Here is a 20,327-nt window from a genome sequence, read left to right as displayed (position 1 = left end):
TTTATTTATTTATTTATTTTCAGCTCTGTCATACTCTTGTCATTTGTGCTTTCAGTGCTGGTGCTATTACTGTTGGCAGCTTCTAACCATTACAGAGCAAGACATTGGTGAGAATGATTTTAACTGTCAGTCAGCTGCTGCCACTGAGAGACATCCATTTTTAGTCCTAACATAAAATATTTACAGCTGAGAGTTTACTTGGACTCTACTTTAGGAAAGTGATAGTGTAACAGCCCATACTTTAACTTTGTTTCCAAATGTCAAAACAGTAGGATGCTTTTACTTATAAATAACTCTCACCCTTGTTTGGAAAGTAAAAAGACAACTCCATGGGAAAAATGTAGATTCTAAAATAATCAGCAATAAAACGTGGTGGTTTGTTTTTTATTTTTTTTTCTTTCATCTCTGGGAATACTTTCTGTACAGAAATGTACAGTTATATACTTCGTGTATATCCACTACATATAACACTCTGAACTATCCTTATTAGAAACGGCCAGACTAGAAATGGAACAATTCATCCGTCTGCATAGGTCACCTGATTCTATGCATTGTGGCATCTTCCATTTATAACAGCTACAGAATGAGATTGGAGGAAATCTCAACAAATTCACATGCTTATTAACAGTTGGCAAACAAAGCCTATGACAGTTTTCCCAACATGATCTAGTTTCACCCTAAAAAGTACTTCTTTCTTTCTCTTTCTCCCTTTCTTTTTCACTTTTTGTTCCCCTTTCCCTTCCCTTCCCTTCCCTTCCCTTCCCTTCCCTTCCCTTCCCTTCCCTTCCCTTCCCTTCCCTTCCCTTCCCTTCCCTTCCCTTCCCTTCCCTTCCCTTCCCTTCCCTTCCCTTCCCTTCCCTTCCCTTCCCTTCCCTTCCCTTCCCTTCCCTTCCCTTCCCTTCCCTTCCCCTCTTTTTCCATTATTTCTTCCCATCTTTCCTATCTTTCCTTCCATTCTTTTCTTCTAGAAGTGCCACTGTCTAAAGAACCCACAATTTAGTAGTGATTCTTCTACCTTGTCCACACTTTTTTTGTGTGCAGCTCTCAAAATTTTCTAATCTTTTTTTTTTTTTTTCCCTAGCATTGTACCTATAAAAAGAAGTAATTCTTCTCATTCTAACAAATATCTTTCTTGATAAGTACTTCACTTGAGTACATGTTTATGTGGTTCTTTTATATCATTCTCCCAACAGAATCAATATTCCTTACTTATGAATGCTGTATAGTGTACTAGTTCCTTTCAAAATACTAGAAAGATGCTGTCTATCTCTCTTCTAACTTCAGTGCATCAGAGTCTCTGAGCCTTACCATAGAATCATAGAATGGCCTGAGTTGAAAAGAACCACAATGATCATCTGTTTTCAACCCCCCTGCTATGTGCAGGGTCACCAGCCACCGGACCAGGCTGCCCAGAGCCACATTCAGCCTGGCCTTGAATGCCTCCAGGGATGGGGCATATCAGTTATGTGCATATCAGTTGTGGCAAGCTGTTTTTGTTCTGTTCAGTATCTACAGTTTCGTGTTAAAAACTGATTCAAAGTTTATATCTCTTGGATCTGAACCATAACTAATTTTATTTATTTATTTATTTCCTCAATCCTCACTGTCTATTTGGTTCCTTCTGTTGTCTTACATCATCATTGTTATTTTACTCCTTTTTAATATATATATATATTTATTTTGCCATTCTTTTCAATGTATCTAACTCTGTTGATCTACTGGGAATAATTTATTTATCTGTGCTTTCTGATATCCAAGGCCCTGAATTTATCTCAGATCAGCCCTCTCATATTTATTCTTTGGAGGCTATCTGCCTATTCACAATTTTTATTGAGGTAGTTATTCACCAGCTGGAATTCTCTCTCAATGCCTTTGTTTGGAGCACCTCATTCATGACAGGTTTTGCATCTTCAGGCCTGAGGAAATTCACAACCTCACCTATATTCCTGAGGTTCCTGATCTCTTCTTTCCAGCTGTTTTCATTTTGTTCCTCTTGTTAATTTCTCAAGGTGTTACTTTTAAAAGTTCAGATTGTCATCAGCAATCTTACTTTTGATACTCTTCCAAACTTGGAAAAACCACACCACAACAATGGACTCCTGATCAATTGGAATGTAGATCTGATTAGAGCTACGCTTAGAGCTATGGCTAACAAAGCAGGATGGTGACTTAAATGAGGGGATGGCTTTGTGACCTCTAAGCTGGAGGCTTTTATTTCAGAGATAACAAAGCAGGGTTCCTGCTTCCCATTCCAGAATTAGAAGTGCCAGATAACACAAACTCAGACCTGAAGGCAGCTGCTGTTTTGTTTGTTTTGCTTTGGAAGAAAGAAAAAAAAAAAAAAAAAAAAAAAAAAGGAAAAAAAAGAGGTTTTGCAGTTGATGCTTCTGTAGCCAGGGCACGATGAGGTTCTCATCCCTATAGCTGTAATTCAGAGTGATGATAGGAGAATCAGAGCACATCCCACGAAGGGCCCAGAGGGACCAGCCAGGGACTTCCAGCAGGGAGGAGATTGTATTGATTCTGTTTAGCTGTGCTGGTGCCTGATATTCCACACATCTATCTGCACGACCCACAAAAGTAATGAGAAGAGTAGCAACACGTTTGTCTGCATCTGCTTGAAGACGTCTGTATCGGTAGAAACGGTGGAAAGAGAACAAGGAGAACTTGAAGGGTGTTAACTTTATGAAACATCCGATGGAAATCTCATGTTTTCCAGGGTGCTCCGAAGAGCACGGCAACCTGCTGACACCGCTATTGCAGCAGGCATTCAGCGGAAAGCGGCTCCTGCTTGAGACCAGCGCCCAGCTCGGCGCCAGACTCCGACCCGCGCCCCTCTGCCTCGGGCTCAGGCCCCACGGGACCCCATGCACTTCCCCGCTTCGTAGCGCGACCGCCCGGCAGCAGAGCGCGGAGTTATCCCTGGGGCCGGCCCTACCTGCTCCCCGCCTCCGGCCCCCGCCCCACGTGTGTGCGCCCGCTCCCCCTCGGCCCCGCTCCCCTCAGTTCTACCCGTCTCGGTCCGGCCCCCGCCCGGGGCCGTGCTCGCCCCTTCCCCCGCGGTCGCCTCAGCACCGGCCGTGAGGCACCGTCCCGCCCCCGCCTCCCCGCTTCCCCCGCACCGCAGCCAGCTGTAAAACCGCCCCTTGTGCTTGGCAGCGAGCTGTGCTCTCCTCGCAGCCCATTCTGCACACTTCTTTCTTTGGACTCGGTTAATTATTATCTTATTACTATTTTTACTGGGAGCATCTAGATTTAGCTTGGTTCCGTTCCGTTGGATTTTTTTTTTTCTTCTTGTTTTTTCGGAGGGAGGGGAGTGGAAGTTCAAACCCATCTCAAGGCTTTTTTGTTTTGTTTTATTTTGTTTTTTTTTAATTATTTTTCCTTCCCCCCCTCTTTGGAGAGAGAGGAGGGGGGATGCAACGTGGACCCTGCTGCTGCCACCACCGCGTCCTGCTGCAGCCTGCGGAGGAGGAGGAAGAGGAGAGAAGGAGCCGCAGCGGCTGAAGCCACCCCGCGAGGAACTGCGGAGCTCTGGTCCCTCTCCCATCCTCGCCGCTCCTCCACCGCTTCCCCCCGGGGCCGCCGCCGCAGCATGGGCAGACGGCGGTGGCTGTGCCTGCAGCCCTGCTTCCTGTGGCTCAGCTGCCTGGCGCTCTACGCGCACGGAGCCGCCGGGCAACAAAAGCCTCCACCGCGGGTCCGCCCTGCGGGAGGAGCGGGCGGCATCTACCCCGCCGCTGCCGCCGCGCACCGGGAGGAAGGGGCCGGCAGCGCCGCCGCTGCGGGTCGGGTCCGTCGGCGGGGACAGCAGGAGGCGCTCCGCGGGTACGGGCGCGCTCCGCTGGGAGGGATGGGGGCTTCACGGTCCGCTCCTCGCTGCAGCCCGTGGTCCGGTCGCCTGTAGCTCTGGGGGTAGCTTGGCGTTGCTTTGTGCTGTGCTTTATGTGGTTTATGAACTGAGAAACTCAACAAAGAGCGGCTTTTCCGAATGTTTCTTGTTAACCTAGTTTATTAGTCTTCACGATCCCCTCCTGTCCTGGGTGCTGCAGGCAACCTGTACAGCCAGCCGTGTGTGCTCAGCCCTGCGTCCGTCCCCTCGGCAGTTCGTGCAGGGATGGGTGCATGTGGCCTGCCGCCTGTTCTGCTTCTCCTCCCGCGCGAACCGGTGCTGCTAATGTGAAATAAAAGGTCTTGGAACGCCTCGCCATAGGGGAAAGATTATTGCTTTTGGGAGGACTTAGTGTGGGTCGTAGCTATACGATTTTTTTATTTCACATCGCTGGCAGACCCAAGTTTCTTCCTGTGTGCTCATAAAACTAGGGGTTCTGCTTGCATCGATATATACTTAAATATATATACATATGTGCAGTTATGTATGCATTTTTGTACATGCACACATTTATTCATATTTGTCTGTGCAACAGGCCAAATGTGTGTGGCTCTAGATTCCATTCCTACTGCTGCCCTGGATGGAAAACGCTCCCTGGAGGAAATCAATGCATTGTTCGTAAGTGTCTTGACTTCAAGTTTCTACTGCCCTAGGGGCAATAATAAGTGTTCTTCTGTGAGTTACTGCTCCGTTCAGTGTGAGAGAAGAGAATTCCTGCTGTAATTCATTTGGCTGAATCTCTTGTTGGCCTTGTGTTGAGTTTTTTTCCTATAAAAAAAAAAAAAAAGAAAAAAAAAAGAAAAAAAAGAAAAAGGATTTACAGGTCACATTTCCTGTACTTGAAAGTCTGGCAAATTGCTGTATTTTCTTTGGTGCATTTTTAAAAGGCATGTTTCCATGTACTTTTTTTTTTTTTTTTCCCTTGAAAGTACAAGACAGCGAAGGAAAAATGAAAAAAAACAACAAGCCAAACAACAACAACAACAAAAAACAAAACCAAAAAAACCCAAAAAACCTTCCGTAGGTCAAATTATACTGTAATACCTGAAAGAAAGAAGCCCAAAAGGTCTTGATAGAGAGCAAATGAGACCTGAAGTTTTCTGAAACTCCTGTGGTAGGCTTTGAACTGCAGCTCCTGGGAAAACCTTTTTACATTTGTGGTGCTTATTCTCTTTTTCAGTTGCATTTTTATAGCTATAAGACATGTAGACTGTTATTATTGCCTGGCTATAATAGGTATGGTGTTGATAGATATGCTGTTGACATGGCTTGGCAAAAAAAAAAAAAAAAAAACCTCAAAAAAAAACCCAAAAAAAAACTCAGGCTAACCATAGCGTTTTTAGGTGCCAGTACAGCTGTGGAATAAAAGGAGCTTCTCAAAACATTCAGTCCTCATTTATCATCTCTTACCAAGTCTCAGTATTGACTTACATGAAACCGAGTTTTAGAGGTGGATTCTGGATGCCCAAAATGCTAATCCAATGCTAATCCAGCAGGTTTAGTTTAGTTGAATTCATTTGGATCCCATTTAAAGTTTGGATTTAGAGTTTAACTTTTCTGGCTCTGTGGTTTCCTCATGAAGTAAAACTCCATTGGCTGATGGGGGAGGAGAAAAGGGACAACTTGGGGCATGGTGAGGACAGTACAATGGTGTGCACTGTGTGCACACATATAATGTATTGTGATCAGGCTTCCCGGAGAGCCTTGTAAAGTCAGTTTCACAATGAAAACATGGGGATATATGAGTACAGAAACAGCATTTAGGGAAACCCTATGCAATATGGAAAGCTCAAACATTGGCTTCCCACAAAACATGTTTTTGTGTGGGTGGATAATCTTAGGAAAGAAAGATCCTAAAATGCTTCTAAAATAGGGGTTGTAAGACAGAAACCATACCATAAATTAGAGTTCATTGATCATATTGTTTGCATTCATTCAAAACTTGGATTCTTCGTGAAGTTTTCTACAAGCCTTGTGGTCTAAAATATATAATTCCAATAATTTTACATCATTTATATAATAGGTTGGCATTTTTGATTAGGGAAAGAGTTGACTATTTGTATTAAGTCACCAGACCAGTGTTTGAATATGCCAGGTTCAATTCCGTTTGTCTCCAAGATTGTCAGAAATACCAGTTACTCCAAAATTCATTTTGCTTTATTTAACTTACATTTATTTTTTACATGAATATCAGCTGTCCTAATGATAACTTTAATGTCCTAATGGCTCTGGTTTTGCTTTTTTTTTTTTTTTTTTTTTTAAAGAGCAGTTGATAACACATTTTTAACTTTTTCCTTCAGTCTGAGACCAAGGTTCCTGTCAGTCATTGACTTCTAAAATGTGTTCTTCCCTAGCGATCTGTAGAAATAGCTGTGGTGATGGATTTTGCTCTCGCCCTAACATGTGCACTTGTGCAAGTGGACAGATATCACCTACTTGTGGACCGAAATCTAGTAAGAACTTCCTGTATTTATTTTCCTTAGAGATTTCATTTTAAATAATTCTTGTTACAAGTCAGCTTTAATATAACTACTGTTTGAAGCCTTTAAAAATAATTTTTCATTGCTGAATATGTACATGTAACATAGACTTCAGTATCTGTAGGCCTTTTGATACGGATTGGTTTTCTGTATGTGCATTATAAGTCTGAGTGACAGAACTGGGGGAAAAAAAAGGTGTTTAAACAGACAAAGCCATTTAAATGCAAATGTGTGTGGTATTAACATTTTCCTTGAGTCCATTTTCCTAAAAAATGGAAATTATGCAGCCTTCCAGTTAATTAGAAGTAATAAGTTGCTAAATATGGTCATGGAGAAGTTCTCTTCATTGTATCTTCATTTTCATTGATGCTCTTAAAATAAAGCCTTTCCCATTAGCTGAAAGTAACAGCTTTTGTTACAGGATTCCTGATCATGCCCTTAAATATAAAGTTGACATCTGTTTTCAGATGTCACTGTTTTGTCCATGCTTGTTTCCTGCTCTGGTGTTTGGCATTAATGCTTGTGTTTGTACTGGTCCTGCAGCGCAGCAGTGCAGTATCAGGTGCATGAACGGTGGTACCTGTGCTGATGACCGGTGCCAGTGCCAGAAGGGCTACATTGGGGTCTACTGCGGACAGCGTAAGTAGCCATCCTGGTGTGTCTGTGGTTCAGTCCTGCATGCCAGACATCCTTCTACAGGCAGGATATGATGATAGAAAACAGCCTATTAGCAGACACAGAGCAGAATGTCAGTGAACAGAGTGATGCTCTTGTGGGGGAAAGCATGTAGCAGGAAGTCAGTTCATGTGTGAAGTGCATTTGTAGTCTCTGAAATTCAAACTAGGGATTGAATTCACCAAATAGTTTTGACTAGAAAAGTCCTTTGGGAGTGGTGACAGTATGCACTACGCTTGCCTGTTTTTTGTTTTTGTTTTCAAACCATATGGTCAATAATTTTTCATTCTATTTGAAGAAGTTTCTCAGAAGAGGTACTTAACTGGTGTGTTACATCAAGCTTTTCTGTTTTCTCTTTGACTAAGGAAAAATATTAAATAAAGTTCAAGCTCTTGGGTGTATTTTTAGTTGGCAGACAAGGTAGAAATTTGTGCAGTTCTACCTATCACAGGACAGTATTGACAGACTATACAGATTTAGCAAACAATAAGAATTACCAAGACTGCAGACATTTTAAGGATTCAAAGACTTAGGGTGTTCTGAGGCTAGATGTTATTAGCTGAGAAGTTAGCTGCTGGAGGTCTGAAGGAAATAGAAACAAATAAAGGACATTGTGCAAAGGATAGTCAGTCTGGGTAGCGTGGAAGAACATCCTTTTGTCTTGCTGCTTTGACTAAGTGCTTTAAAGCAGACTTTTATTCTTTCTTTTGTTATTGTTGTCATTTCTTTAATTCTGCTTGGATAAGCTCTCAAAAACTCAAGGTAATAGTTACAATAATACGATATAACCCTTGTTCATTCACAAATTTACTTCTAAGTGTTGGTGGCGCCATCCAGCACATCTTAAAGTCTTGAGCCAAATGTGAATGCTTTCAGACAGGGCATGTTTAGAGTAAATAAACAAAAAGATGTCTCTAAAGCAGTTCATAAAGCCTGAACATACTGTTGAGGCTGGTTACAGTGAATATCTTGTTATATTCCCCACTGTGATACAGAGCATTTTTTTAATTTGAAAGGTGTACTCTGTCTACATTCCTGAGGTCCTTTTGCACTGGATGCTCAAATATGTTATAAACCCTGGCCTAGAATCTTATAGACTGGGACCTCTTTGCTGCTGCTTGCATGACTTAAGGCCAGTGGGACTGTCCTTCAGGTGAAATTTGTTGACTTGGATGGTGAGCTAACTTTGAACAAAGCTGTCTGACCTGGAAGCAGTGACCCGGATAATAGGCAGAATTCATCAAAAAAAACCCACTGTAATGGTATTATTTGATCTAGTTGATGAACTGTTTCTCTTTCAAACTGGGAATACTTCATTGCTTTGGAGGAAGGCTTTGTTCTTGGTTGTTTCTGCTGATAAATGGTGTGAGTGAGCGTGCAGAATTTGCATAACTGCAGGAGTACCTTTTCCCTTTTCCTTCTTTCCATATTGTGCCTTTTTACCAAGAAAGAAAAGAAAACAAACAAACAAACAAAAAAAACCAATCAAAACCAAAAGCTTTATTTCATTTCATTTAGGGATCCTTTTGGAAACACAGTTTCTGAAGGTGCTTAAAGATAAATTAAACTGGTAATTTCTTTCTCTTGCTGTAAGCTTTCCTTCTTCTGCCAGCATTATGAATCCTGAGTGTTGTGTTATCCCTCTCCATAAGTCCCCAGGCCTTGCTTCCTGAGAGGTTTGTTGCTGCTGGAAGTGACTATCACAGCTTAATGTGTCCACAGATTAGCTGAGTCTGTGCCTGATAGCTTTGGTGATGGATGTAAGTTCTTATGATTAGAGACTATTTCTGCACAACTGTTTAAATAATATACTGAAGTTAAGTGTCTGCCAAAAAGCTGTGCTGTATAAGATTAATTAAACAGCTGCTTGCAATTAAGGTGGAGCAGGTGTAAGTATTAATGGAATCTGACCTGAACAATCACTGTTGTTAGTGTTTGATCTTTGGGTCCATAAGGACTTAGAGTAGTTGAGGGGAAACAATAGTTTTTTAATAGCGTGGATGCAAACCTAAAATGTTAACATAACTTTTTTTTTTTTCTTTTTTTTTTCTTTCTTTCTTTTTGTAAATTAAAGCTGTCTGTGAAAAAGGCTGCCAAAATGGAGGACGGTGTATTGGACCTAATCGTTGTGCCTGTGTCTACGGATTTACTGGCCCTCAGTGTGAAAGAGGTAAAAGAAATAAATAATGCAGTTATGAGCAGTTGTATGCAGCAATGTACATGTGCAAGCTAGCTGAGCCAGTAAGTTTGCAACAACTCATTTGTTATTTGTACTTTCAGAAAGCTTTACAGTTGGGTAGCCACAGTTCAAGACGGCAAATACAAAGCTTGTGCAGCTGGGAAGAATTTAGTTGATTATGTTTTGTGTGATAGTTGAAAGCTGAGCTATCTTTTTCTCTCAGCTACATGATAAAATGCGAGAGCAAATTGCAGCTCTATTTGCTGTGTATTAGAATTACACATGTGTAACTAGATGAGGATTATTTTCTGTATAAGAACTCTTATAGAGTGATCTTGAAGATTTACTTGTTCTGGTTAATTCTGTTGTACAGGAGAAAGTAAGACAAGGAAGAAAATTTTCTCATTTGTGAAAACAACTGAAAAGTAGATTAAGTTAAAATACATATGGTAATTGGGTGATCAATATAGGATTTTATTTTAAAATTTTATAGAGAAATGATTCAGCTTTCTTTTGTAATGGACATAGAGATGCTGACAAAAGTAAGTTGTAATGGTATTGAATAAAATGTTTTTAGTGTTGCACTACGTGATTAACACACAAATAATTAAGGCACTAAGTTTGTATTTATCCATTTATTCTAAATCTGCTTTCATTCCCAGAAATCTAAACTCTTTGCTTTTTAGTAAATGGGAACATTGTTTTTATTTCGAAACAAAGGTGGCTAGAGAAATAGTAGTGTAGAACTGCTGCTCAACATTAGTTGTAAATGTAGCATGTATTTTGTGTGTATCAGACCAACAAGTGTAACCCAATTGATTGTCCTGCTGGGATGGATTTTTAAAGAGTGGATATAAATGGTACTGCTTTTCAAAATTATGATAAGAATCATTACCATGCTATACAATGAAATTGTCAACAATAATCAAAGCTCATGCTGAAGAGCGTAGCAGAAATACAATTATTTATCTTCCTTTAAGTTGGTTTGTTTGTAAATACATTCTCATCAGAAAGGACACTGAAAAACTGAGCAATAGTGCTGTGAAATCCCAAGTGCTCTAAATGTTGTTGTCTCTCTCCTTTAAATGTTGAACAGGTTGTTAATGTTAAAAAGCAGGATGGGGTCATTTACATCAGTAGAAAATAGTCAAAGGTTACTCTTGTAACATCACATTCTTACTTCATGTCAGCAGTGGGTGAGACACTCGCTCAGGGCAAAGTCAAGCTTCTTAGAGTTATAGAAAAGTGTGAATGTGAAGAGACCTCCACCAGGATATTTAGTCCAACCCTTCCATTAATGAACTGATCAGTTTGCTCAGGTCTGTGTCCTATCTGTAGTGTAGTAGAGTGAAGATCTCCAGAGTTGGAAACTTTGCCTTGCCTGTACAACCTATTCCACTATTTGACCATGCGCGTGGTAAAAAACTCTACATTAATATCTAATCAGAGTTTATCATGTTCCAGTTTGTGTCTCTTCCCTCTTGTCTGAGTCCTGTGGCTCTGATTTCTCTGCATCACATTGTAGGCAGCAATATATCCCCTCCTAAAGCCTCCTCTTGTTAACGCTGCACAGACTTTGGTCCATCAGCCTTCTCGTGTGCAGATGCTCCATGATCAGTGCAGCGCCCCTTCCCTGCTCTTCTGTATGTCCATATCTTTTCTTTTAATGGAGAGTGAACCCTTTTTTTTTTTTTTTTTTTTTTTTTTTTTTTAAAAAGCTGTGTGGTCATTCTGGGTAGCCACCAACTCAGGGTAGACACTGTCTATTACAGCTTATCAGGTGGTGTCCCTGGTTTGGAGTCATATCTGAGCTTGCTGAAAGTGTGTTCTTGTGCTATAATCCAAGTTGTTAATATTAAGCTGTTACTTGTCCCAGTAGTGCTCCCTGAGATCTGCACTAGTTTTCTGACCTCCATCTGCACTTTGCAAAAATCTTCAAGCCAGCAGACCAGTTTTATGCTCACCTTATTTATTGTTCATGTATTCAGCCTATTTCTCACAAATGACTGTCTCATGATTGAAGGCTTCTGCTAGGTCAGGCAGACTTTAGCAGACTGCCTTCGTCTTTGTATTAGTTACCTCATATTTGAAAGCAGTGAGGGCAGTTACCCTTGACTCATGCTGTATGCTCATAAATATCTTGCCTTTCTGTGTTCAGTAATGGCTTCTGCCATGGAGTTCTGTGTTGCATATTTATCTGTGAGGTACTCAAGGCTGCATGTCAGTTGTGAAAACAGCATACACTGTTTCTGACATTTGTTAACTGGGAAAATGAAAATAATGTCTGTCTGGAAGACAAACATCTGAATCTAACTGAAAAAAAGCAGGAAATTGTATTCACTATTCCAAGTTTGTTTTATATACCCACTAGATGTCACAAGCAACAGAGAAATGTAAAGCACAAATGCGTTTCTTTGTCTTGAGTTGCTTAACGTTTCCATTCTTAAAACCAGATTTACACTTACTGCTGTTGGTTTAGTTTTTGTAGTTGTGTTATATGCAGCCAATTCCTTATAGTTAGTTCTTATGAACGAAGCTCAAGTACCCAATTCTTCCATATTTATGTTAGTTTGGGAAGTCAGGAACACTCTGTTGCTGTTTGTAACTATTTTCAGCAGTCTGTCTTTGTAGAATGAACAGTTTCATCTAGAAAAAAGAAACACTATCAATTCAGGATGGATTTTCAAATCAGCTTGATATGGTTGGACAATATCAATTTGCTTTATTGTTTGAGTTGTAGTTCATGTGGAGCTTACATTTAGACACCTTCAGTGGATAGATAATAGTTATATCTGGACAATAGTGTGATAGAATCATAATTCTGAAAATTATTTTTTATTATTTTTAGTGTAGACTGCATTCAAAAATATTTTACTTAATTCCACTAATTTACTTAATTCTACTTGGTAGGCTTTCTTTTTGTGGGAAGCAGTCATCCATGATTAAGATTTGCTGTTAGCTTAGGATCTGACTAGTTTCAGCACTGTGGAATCTTATTAATAGACAGGATAGATTCCAACTGTATGAATGGCTTAGTCTTTTTTTAGGGATGGTTATGTGCAAAATAGGTTGACTTCTGTAAAAGATTCTAGTGCTAACAGATGTTGTAACTTCATTTTTGCCGTGACAAAAGCTTTATGGTCTGTTTTCTTACAATTCATTATGAAAATAAAAAACTAGAATTCAAGAGACAAAGGAAGTAAGCATCTGTATTTTGACATCTCTGTTAGCTGTCTTTCAAAGTTATTTTGAATATTATTATTTTAGGACATTTAAGCTATAGTTTTTGAATTCATATATAGATATTGTTTGTTCTTTTTTTTAGTTGGAAAGTATATTTAGAAGTCTGAAGCTTCTTGCTTGAAATTAGAGGTAGTAGGCAAAATTTTTATATTGTTATATATTTAACATATATGTAAGTATATATAATGTAATATGCTTTTGTAAAGTGGAAAGGATTGAATTAAATTTCTCCTCGTCTTTTCTCTTGATGTTGCATATCCTTTCTCAGTTTAGTTGTAATATCAGGATCATAAATAGTATCAAATGAATAAAGAAGGTGATATACATTCTGGCTTTATTATTCTTACATGGAATCTATTACATGGTACTAGTTCATGCTTGCTCTATAGGAAAAAATACTGTGATAGGGGTTGAAGATTTATGGTGTAATGTGTGGTAGCAAACTTTTCATGTATGTTTTAAACATATTAGGCATTTATAAAATACCAAGAAAACTAGTTGTAGTCAAGGCAACATATGTACTACTGTGCTTGTCAGGTTAAGTAGAGTATGATGCGCCCATATAGAGGGATTAATTTCTTTAACATAAACAGACAGTTTCTCTGCTACCTAGGGGTGTAATTGTGGAAATGGCTCAATGCAAAGTATTTAACCCATCAAACACATGCGGAGAACTTATAAGGTGGCACAGTATTTTTCTTACAGCTGCTGTTGCACGCAATGCTCTGTAGTCAGTTCTGGTATTGCCTTTATTTTGAGGGTGACCACTAACTTGAATGTATGTAAACACATTTACTGTTGATAATTTATTAGACATAAATATATTGTCTTTCCTTTTTGTCTCTTCCACTGCACTGCAAATTTTAGACTTAAATGGTGTAGAGCACCTGTGAAGACACTGGATTTTAGAGTTTATTGGCATAGCACGCTTTGCTCACTTTCAGAAAATCTTGTCATATTTCAAAGTATAAATGGCAAGACAAAATTTTCCAAAGAAGCTACTAACTGTAATTGCTCTTTTGTTCAGTAAAAGATTTGATTTGATTTCTGTAATTTGTATGGGTAGTGACTATTAACAGTCTGTTATGTAATACTTCTAACATACTTAACCTGAATTACATGAAAAAAATGTAAAGCATACCTTACATATTTTTTTCTCTCCAACAGTAGTTTATAGTTCACATTTTTAACCTAATAAGAAGTTAACAAATTTGCAATGAAATGTGGAAGTCAATGATTTTTTTATCTGTTTGTAGAAGCTCCATGGTGCTTTACAGTTAAAAAAAATAATAAAGCCTCTATACTTTAAACTGAGTTTAGCAACAGTTCATAACTAAAATCATGTAGTTTGTGATTAGCAAGGGAAGTTCACATAATTTTATCAGAGTTATAAGGGATTTTGTTTTGTTGTTTTTTCTTACATTACTGTGTTTAGAATGCATATGTCTTATTGTTCTGTAAATTAAGTCCTTTTAAAATATATATTTTCTTCTTAATATAGAACATATGTAGCTCTCCTTCAGATTGGCCTCCCAGACCCAGTTATATGATAAAACGTGACTGCTTGTTCCACTATCTGGGCTCCTAGCAGACTAATTTCCGGTCTGGAGACAGGAGGCTGAGCAATAACTAATGACTGGCATGATTACAGTATTTAACTTGAGACCTGCTGCTGGGTTAACAAGAAAGCAGAACCTGTCTGGGAGCTTGTACTTTAGTCTTTCTGATATATACAACGACCTTTTATTTTCTATCAAAGTCTGTTCTTTTGGTCAGCTTCTCTTTGATTTGCAAACACACAAGATCCAAGCATTTGATTTTGTCTTTTATTTTATTTTATTTTATTTTATTTTATTTTATTTTATTTTATTTTATTTTATTTTATTTTATTTTATTTTATTTTATTTTATTTTATTTTATTTTATTTTTAAACAAAAAATATTAAAAAAAGACATTGAAATTTAGCTGTCCTACCCAGTGAAGGAAAACTGGAAAATAATAATAATAATAATTATATATATATATTATTATATATTATATTATTATATATATTTTGGATATATATATCCAAAAGAAACCAAATGAAGCAGAATAAATGGCCACATTCTTAGTTTTTTCTAGCATGACCAGTTCTTTCAATTTCTCAGGGCTGTCTATATGGTAAAATACTTTTGTTCCTGAACACAGCCTGTTTTTTCTTCCTTCCTTCCTTCCTTCCCTTCCTTCCTTCCTTCCCTTCCTTCCTTTCCTTCCTTTCCTTCCTTCCTTTCCTTCCTTCCCTTCCTTCCTTCCCTTCCTTCCTTCCCTTCCCTATGTGGTGATTTGTAGAGATGTTGTTCCACCCTTCTTCATACAATATTGCTTTCCTTCTTTGTCATGGATCAATAGAGGAGAAGAAGTGGGATAGGTATGTCACTATTGAAAATCTGCTTTCATCCCACATAGAAGAGCAGGGCTTGTGGACTGTGAAAAAGTGGTGGGATGGGTGCCTTACATTGGGAAGCAAGGGGTTTAGAGGGAGTAGGAATAGCTTGGGAAAAACACTGGAGACAAGCGTTCAGATCAAGGCTTGGTCAGATGAGTTAAAAGGAAAAGCATAAATATAGCAGTTGAATACAGCGTAAGAACTTCAGAAAGGCGGGAGCTTTTGGGTTCTCAGTAAAATTGTTGCTTATGAATCTTACCCCAGTGAGCTTGTTGCACCTGTAATTCCTAGCAGTACATGAAGTGATCCTCCTGTGTGGACATCAGCTCTGACTAGTGACAGGAGAGTCCAAGAAGAGATGGACTAATGGAAGAAAGCAAAGTGTGGGGGTGGCTTTGGAAATGGGGTACTACAGAGGGATATCAAAACAGGCTTGAGGCAGAGGATATTTGCTGGACATGAGCCAGCAATCTGTGCTTAAAGCCTGGAGGGCCAACTATGTTATGGGCTGCATTAAAAGAGGAGTGGCCAACAGGGAGAAAGGAGGTGATTGTCCCACTCAGCTGTTGTGAGGCCCCATCTGGAGTACTGTGTTGGCCTGGGGCCCCCAGTACAGGAAAGACAGAGAGCTCTTGGAACGGGTCAAGAGGAGGGCCACTAAGATGATCAGAGGGCTGGAGCACCTCTCCTGTGAGGAAAGGTTGAGGGAACTGGGCTTCTTTATCTTGGAGATGAGAGCTCCGGGGAGACCTTATTGTGGCCTTCCAGTACTTGAAGGGAACTTATAAACAGGGCTGTTAACAAGTGTGGGTAGCAACAGGACAAGGGAGAATGGTTTTAAACTAAGAAATGGGAGGTCTAAGTTAGATTTTAGGAGGAGGTGTTTTACCCAAAATGTGGTGACACAGAGGAACAGGTTTCCCAAGGAGGTTGTGGATGCCCCATCCATGGAGGCATTCAGGGCCAGGCTGGATGTGGCTCTGGGCAGCCTGGTCTGGTGGTTGGGGTCCCCAAACATTGCAAAGGGTTGAAATCATGATCATTGTAGTCCTTTTCAACTCAGGCTATTCTATGATTCTGTTATGTCACTGAAGTCTGTTTCATGGGATAAGAGAGCATATATCTCACACTGTATTTGAGAGTTATTGCTTTCACATCACCTCTTCAACTGCAAGCTAGTTTATGTTGATCTTCTGTTTAAGGACAAAGATGAGAATGGGTTAAAAGAAAATATTTCTTCAAGCCACTAAGTTGAAGAAGCTCATCAACTGTGCAGAGAAACAACTAGGAGGAAGGAAGGGGAATATCAGTGCAATCATGAACAAAATATACTAACTGAAGCAGAAGAGGAGAGAATTCAGATTTAAAGCAAGTAAGGGGGCAATAAAATATTTAAGAAACTTCACTTTCCTGTGATAAGTATGTAAAATCTTGTAGGCAGTTCCTCAGTGTCTGTTTTTTGGTTGTCAGGCCACGAGAAGCAGAGGTATTTCATGTTCTGTGAGTTACAGTGAGAACTTCTGTGGACATTTTGGAAGCTTATGTCTGTGACTGTGTGATTTGAAGCAGTACCCCAGTGACTGTTAACTTTTTTGGAAGCTTGATTGCAAAAATTTTCTTGTGTTCATTGAGATTTTCTCTTTTAGTAGGAGCTGTGGAGAAGTAATATCTCATTTTTGCAGTTTTTGTCTGTTTGTTTGATTTTGCTATATAGCGGCTAGCAAGAGGCTAAACTGAAATAAATGTTCATTACGTAGGGTAGAATGTGTGCATGTAAATGGGTCCCTGCTCTGAAGAGCTAATCAGACAAAGCATGTATTATTGCCCTCCCCCCCTGCACCAACCCCCTTCTGAGACAGTCTGGGGCACTGTGAGATTGCAATTCATTGAAGGCTGAGCAGGGTAGTTTCAGCAGGCTTAGCAGTCAACCAAATATCCTGAGTTGTTTTGACTAGGGAGGTCATACATCTCATTTTGTTGGTTTTAGTGTGAGACTGTTGAATTTTGCATGATCAGGGAATGAATGTAAGTGAAAATGCTGGCCATTTTTATTTTTGGAAAAGGCAGGAAGAGAGAAATGTAATAAGACTGTCAAAAATCAACCATCATTATTCTTCTTGCCATAGGGTCATGTAACCTGTTCTCCTCTTTCTCCTTTTTATAATGCATAGAAAGTGGAATTCTTGCCTGCTGAGCACTAATTTTGTTCACTTTCAGTCTCCTTATAACCTTTAGGAACATGAGGTGCTGAGACATTTTCTGCTTGTTTGTAAAGGAACCACTCTGGGTTTGTTGACTGATATTGACTCATCCAATTCACAGGGGCGTTCATCTACAGTGAAGTGAAAACATGGGTTGAAAGCTCAACAAAATATGAATCTTTCTTCCTCCCCCTTTTTTCTTTCTTTCTTTCTTTCTTTCCTTTTTTTTTTTTTTTTAATAAAAAGTCTTAATAAAGAAGCATTTATGATAACTTTTCCCACAAATAGAGAAAAAACAACTGTGTGTTAGCAAAATGCTGCAGTTTAGTTTCTCTTATTTCTCTTCAAGACAGATATTAAGAGATTATGTTTACAGATGCTAGCAGCAATAAGAGGTAAAGTTTTTATCTGACTGTCATTGTTTTGTAATTCTGCTTAATAAATTTGGCAACTCCATATATAAATTTTGAAATTGTCTGCTTGTGAAAAACAAAAAGTTAAGTATCTTAAATTAGAGAAATGCATCTGATTGTTAGAGATTCTGCTAGTTATTTTCATTATTTGTTTGAGACTAGAGATCTCAAACTCAGTAAATCTGGCTATGATGTACTTCCAAGTTTTGGTTTGCGCAGTTAAGTGTAGTCCCTATTCCGGGAACTCCAATTGAAGATATTTGCATGTGTGAATGGTTTGATTATAGTATCATAGAGTCATGGTCATCTCTAAGGTCATCAAGTCCACCCATTAATGTAGCACTGTAAAGGCTACCACCAAACTACGTCCTGCCAAACCAAGCACCACATCTATGCCTCCGGGGATGACAACTGAAATACTTCACTGAGCAGCCAGTTTCAGTGCTTCACAACCCTTTCAGTGGAGATGTTTCTCCTAATATCCAACCTAAGCCTCCTTTGGTGCAACTTGTGGCCATTTTCTCTTGTCCTGATTGCTTTTTGATTGGGACGAGAGACCAACACCCACCTTGCTAAAGCCTCCTTTGAGTTAACTGTAGAAAGCAGTGAGGGCTCCCCTGAATCTGTTTTTTTTTGTTTTCTTTTTGTTTGTTTTTGTTTGTTTGTTTAAGCTTAAATAACCCTGATTCTTTAGCTGTCGTGCAAAGGACTTACTCTCTGTACCCATCATTCATAACTGTTCTTTGAATGCACTCCAGCACCTTTGTTCTTCTTGTGAGGGCTCAAAGCTGAACACAGGATTCTATGTGCCGACTCAGCAGGACCAAGTGCAGGGGGAAAATCACCTGCCTTATGCTGCTGTCCATATTCTGATGCACGTTACAATGCTATTGGCCTTTTAGGCTACATGGGCACACTGCTGGCTTGTATTCAGACAGCTGCTGGCCATCCCTCAAGGTTCTTCTCTGCTGGGTAACTTTCCACCCATTCTTCCCCCAGCAAATTTTGTTGTATGGGGTTGTCGTGATCCAAGTGCAGGACCTGGCACTTAATCTTTTTGGTCATCATACAGCTCTCCTTGGCCAATTGATCCATCATGTTGGATTGTTCTGCAGAGCTTTCTACCCTCAAGCAGAACAACACTACTGTCTAACTTCTTATCTGCAAACTTACTGAGGCTCTGCTTTGTGGACTGCAGTAGTTCTGAAGGGTAAATTCACGATGTTGCTTTTATTATCTGTTTTAAGTATCAGTAGCTGCTAGAATTGCAGCATCCTGACACCTTATTAACTTGGTTTTACCTTTCAGTGTAATCACTGGGGAGTGGGGGGCGTGGGGAGGGGAAGCTTTCACCTTTTCCTTCTCCCCCTTTCATAAACTGACAACTTTTCAGAATTGAAAACCCAACAAGATGTCTATAGAGAACATGTGCATTTGCTTTAAAATTTCTTCCTTCTTACTGTGCAAACATTTAACATTTTGCAGTTTTAAAACACACATAAATAACACTGAACGTGCTACTGGCAGTAGTGATTAAGAAAGTAATGTAATCCCTTTTTAATCTGAGTAGTTCAGCATGTGTTGGTTGGTATTTCTTCCATCTCTTCCTCTATCTGTATTATCACATTCAGTCCATTTTATAAATATCTAGAAAAAAAAGGTTATACCAAATGAAGTCCCTTTATACTGAAAAACTAGTGAAGACTAGCATATCTTTGTAAGTGCAGTGTATACACAGTGAGTAGCATGTTGTCTGTGAACACAAAAGACAAAGCTGGTTATGCTGCTTTGGATAGAAAAAGACCATGATGGCAGGCCCAGCAAGTATGAACTTGTGGCTCACAGATGCAGAGGAAGCATAATAATCTGGGAACAAGCTAAAATTTACATCAGAGATCAGAGCTTCATTATAAATATTATATTATTATAATTAAATTATAAATTATAATTTTATAATAAATAATTATTATAATATTATTTATATTATAAATATCAACATAATATTATATTCATAATAAACTATATTATTTATTATTATTATTATAATCTCTGGTCTAGAGAGTTCTTGTGGCTTTTTGCTGCAAATTATTAGTGTTGAATGGTTATAAGTTTCTCTAAAGCTGAAACTGAGAAGAAAGGAGCAAACAATAACAAGAACCCCAGTAACCAGAAATATGAATAATGAAGTGTCCTACCTATCAGTAGGTACATAAAAAAAAAAAAAAAAAAAAAAAAAAAGGCCATCTCAGATCTTTCAGTAAAGCAGATTTATTACTTTCATCAGTAGTTGGTTTTGAAGCACTTGGTATCCTGAATAGTTTCCAGCTTGTTCAGGCATGACAGCTAATTATTGAAGTGACCCGGGGTTGTACTTTGTGTTAGACAAAAGCAGAAATTATGTCTTTAAAGCAAGTCTGCTAAAGAAAGATGAGAATGAAAGTTTGAATGACCTTTGGAAAGTTCTTGAGAATTTTTACCAGAATAAAATAAAGCTGACTTGCGACTCAAATGGTGGAAAATTTCTTCACTTTGAGTCTGGGTCTGAATGGGTAAAATACATTTACATGGTAAAATACATTTACAGGGCAGCCACGCTGTGTCAAACTCAAATCTCAAACTCTTTGTACATGGTTGTTTTTTTTCTTTTTCTTTTCTTTTTTTTTTTTTTTTGTTTTTTTGTTTTTTTTTGTTGTTGTTGTTTGGTTTTTTTTTGTTTTGTTTGTTTGTTTTCTTCTTTGCATCAAGTAGGTCTTGGACAGGAATATATTCAGGATCCAGACATTTTTCACTGAAAAGAAAGCCAAGGATCTGGTGTAGTA

At 39.0% G+C, this 20,327-nt stretch overlaps 1 protein-coding gene across 2 annotated transcripts in view; it reads left to right on the top strand.

Moving 5' to 3' along the window:
* The first annotated feature begins 3,317 nt into the window (after positions 1-3,317).
* The window catches only part of FBN2 (fibrillin 2), a 147,554-nt gene continuing 130,544 nt past the window's right edge, over positions 3,318-20,327 (top strand). For both annotated transcript variants that reach the window (XM_015849661.3, XM_015849660.3), the window contains exons 1-5: positions 3,318-3,828; positions 4,428-4,510; positions 6,247-6,345; positions 6,916-7,011; positions 9,122-9,217. In XM_015849661.3, the coding sequence (XP_015705147.2) occupies positions 3,596-3,828; positions 4,428-4,510; positions 6,247-6,345; positions 6,916-7,011; positions 9,122-9,217 (607 nt within the window). In that variant the 5' untranslated portion in view covers positions 3,318-3,595. The remainder of the gene's footprint in view (positions 3,829-4,427; positions 4,511-6,246; positions 6,346-6,915; positions 7,012-9,121; positions 9,218-20,327) is intronic.

Source organism: Coturnix japonica, chromosome Z (genome assembly GCF_054131305.1).
Source record: "Coturnix japonica strain WE chromosome Z, WE-NBRP24, whole genome shotgun sequence".
NCBI classification, from domain to species: domain Eukaryota; kingdom Metazoa; phylum Chordata; class Aves; order Galliformes; family Phasianidae; genus Coturnix; species Coturnix japonica.
This window is presented reverse-complemented; position numbering and strand designations above follow the sequence as displayed.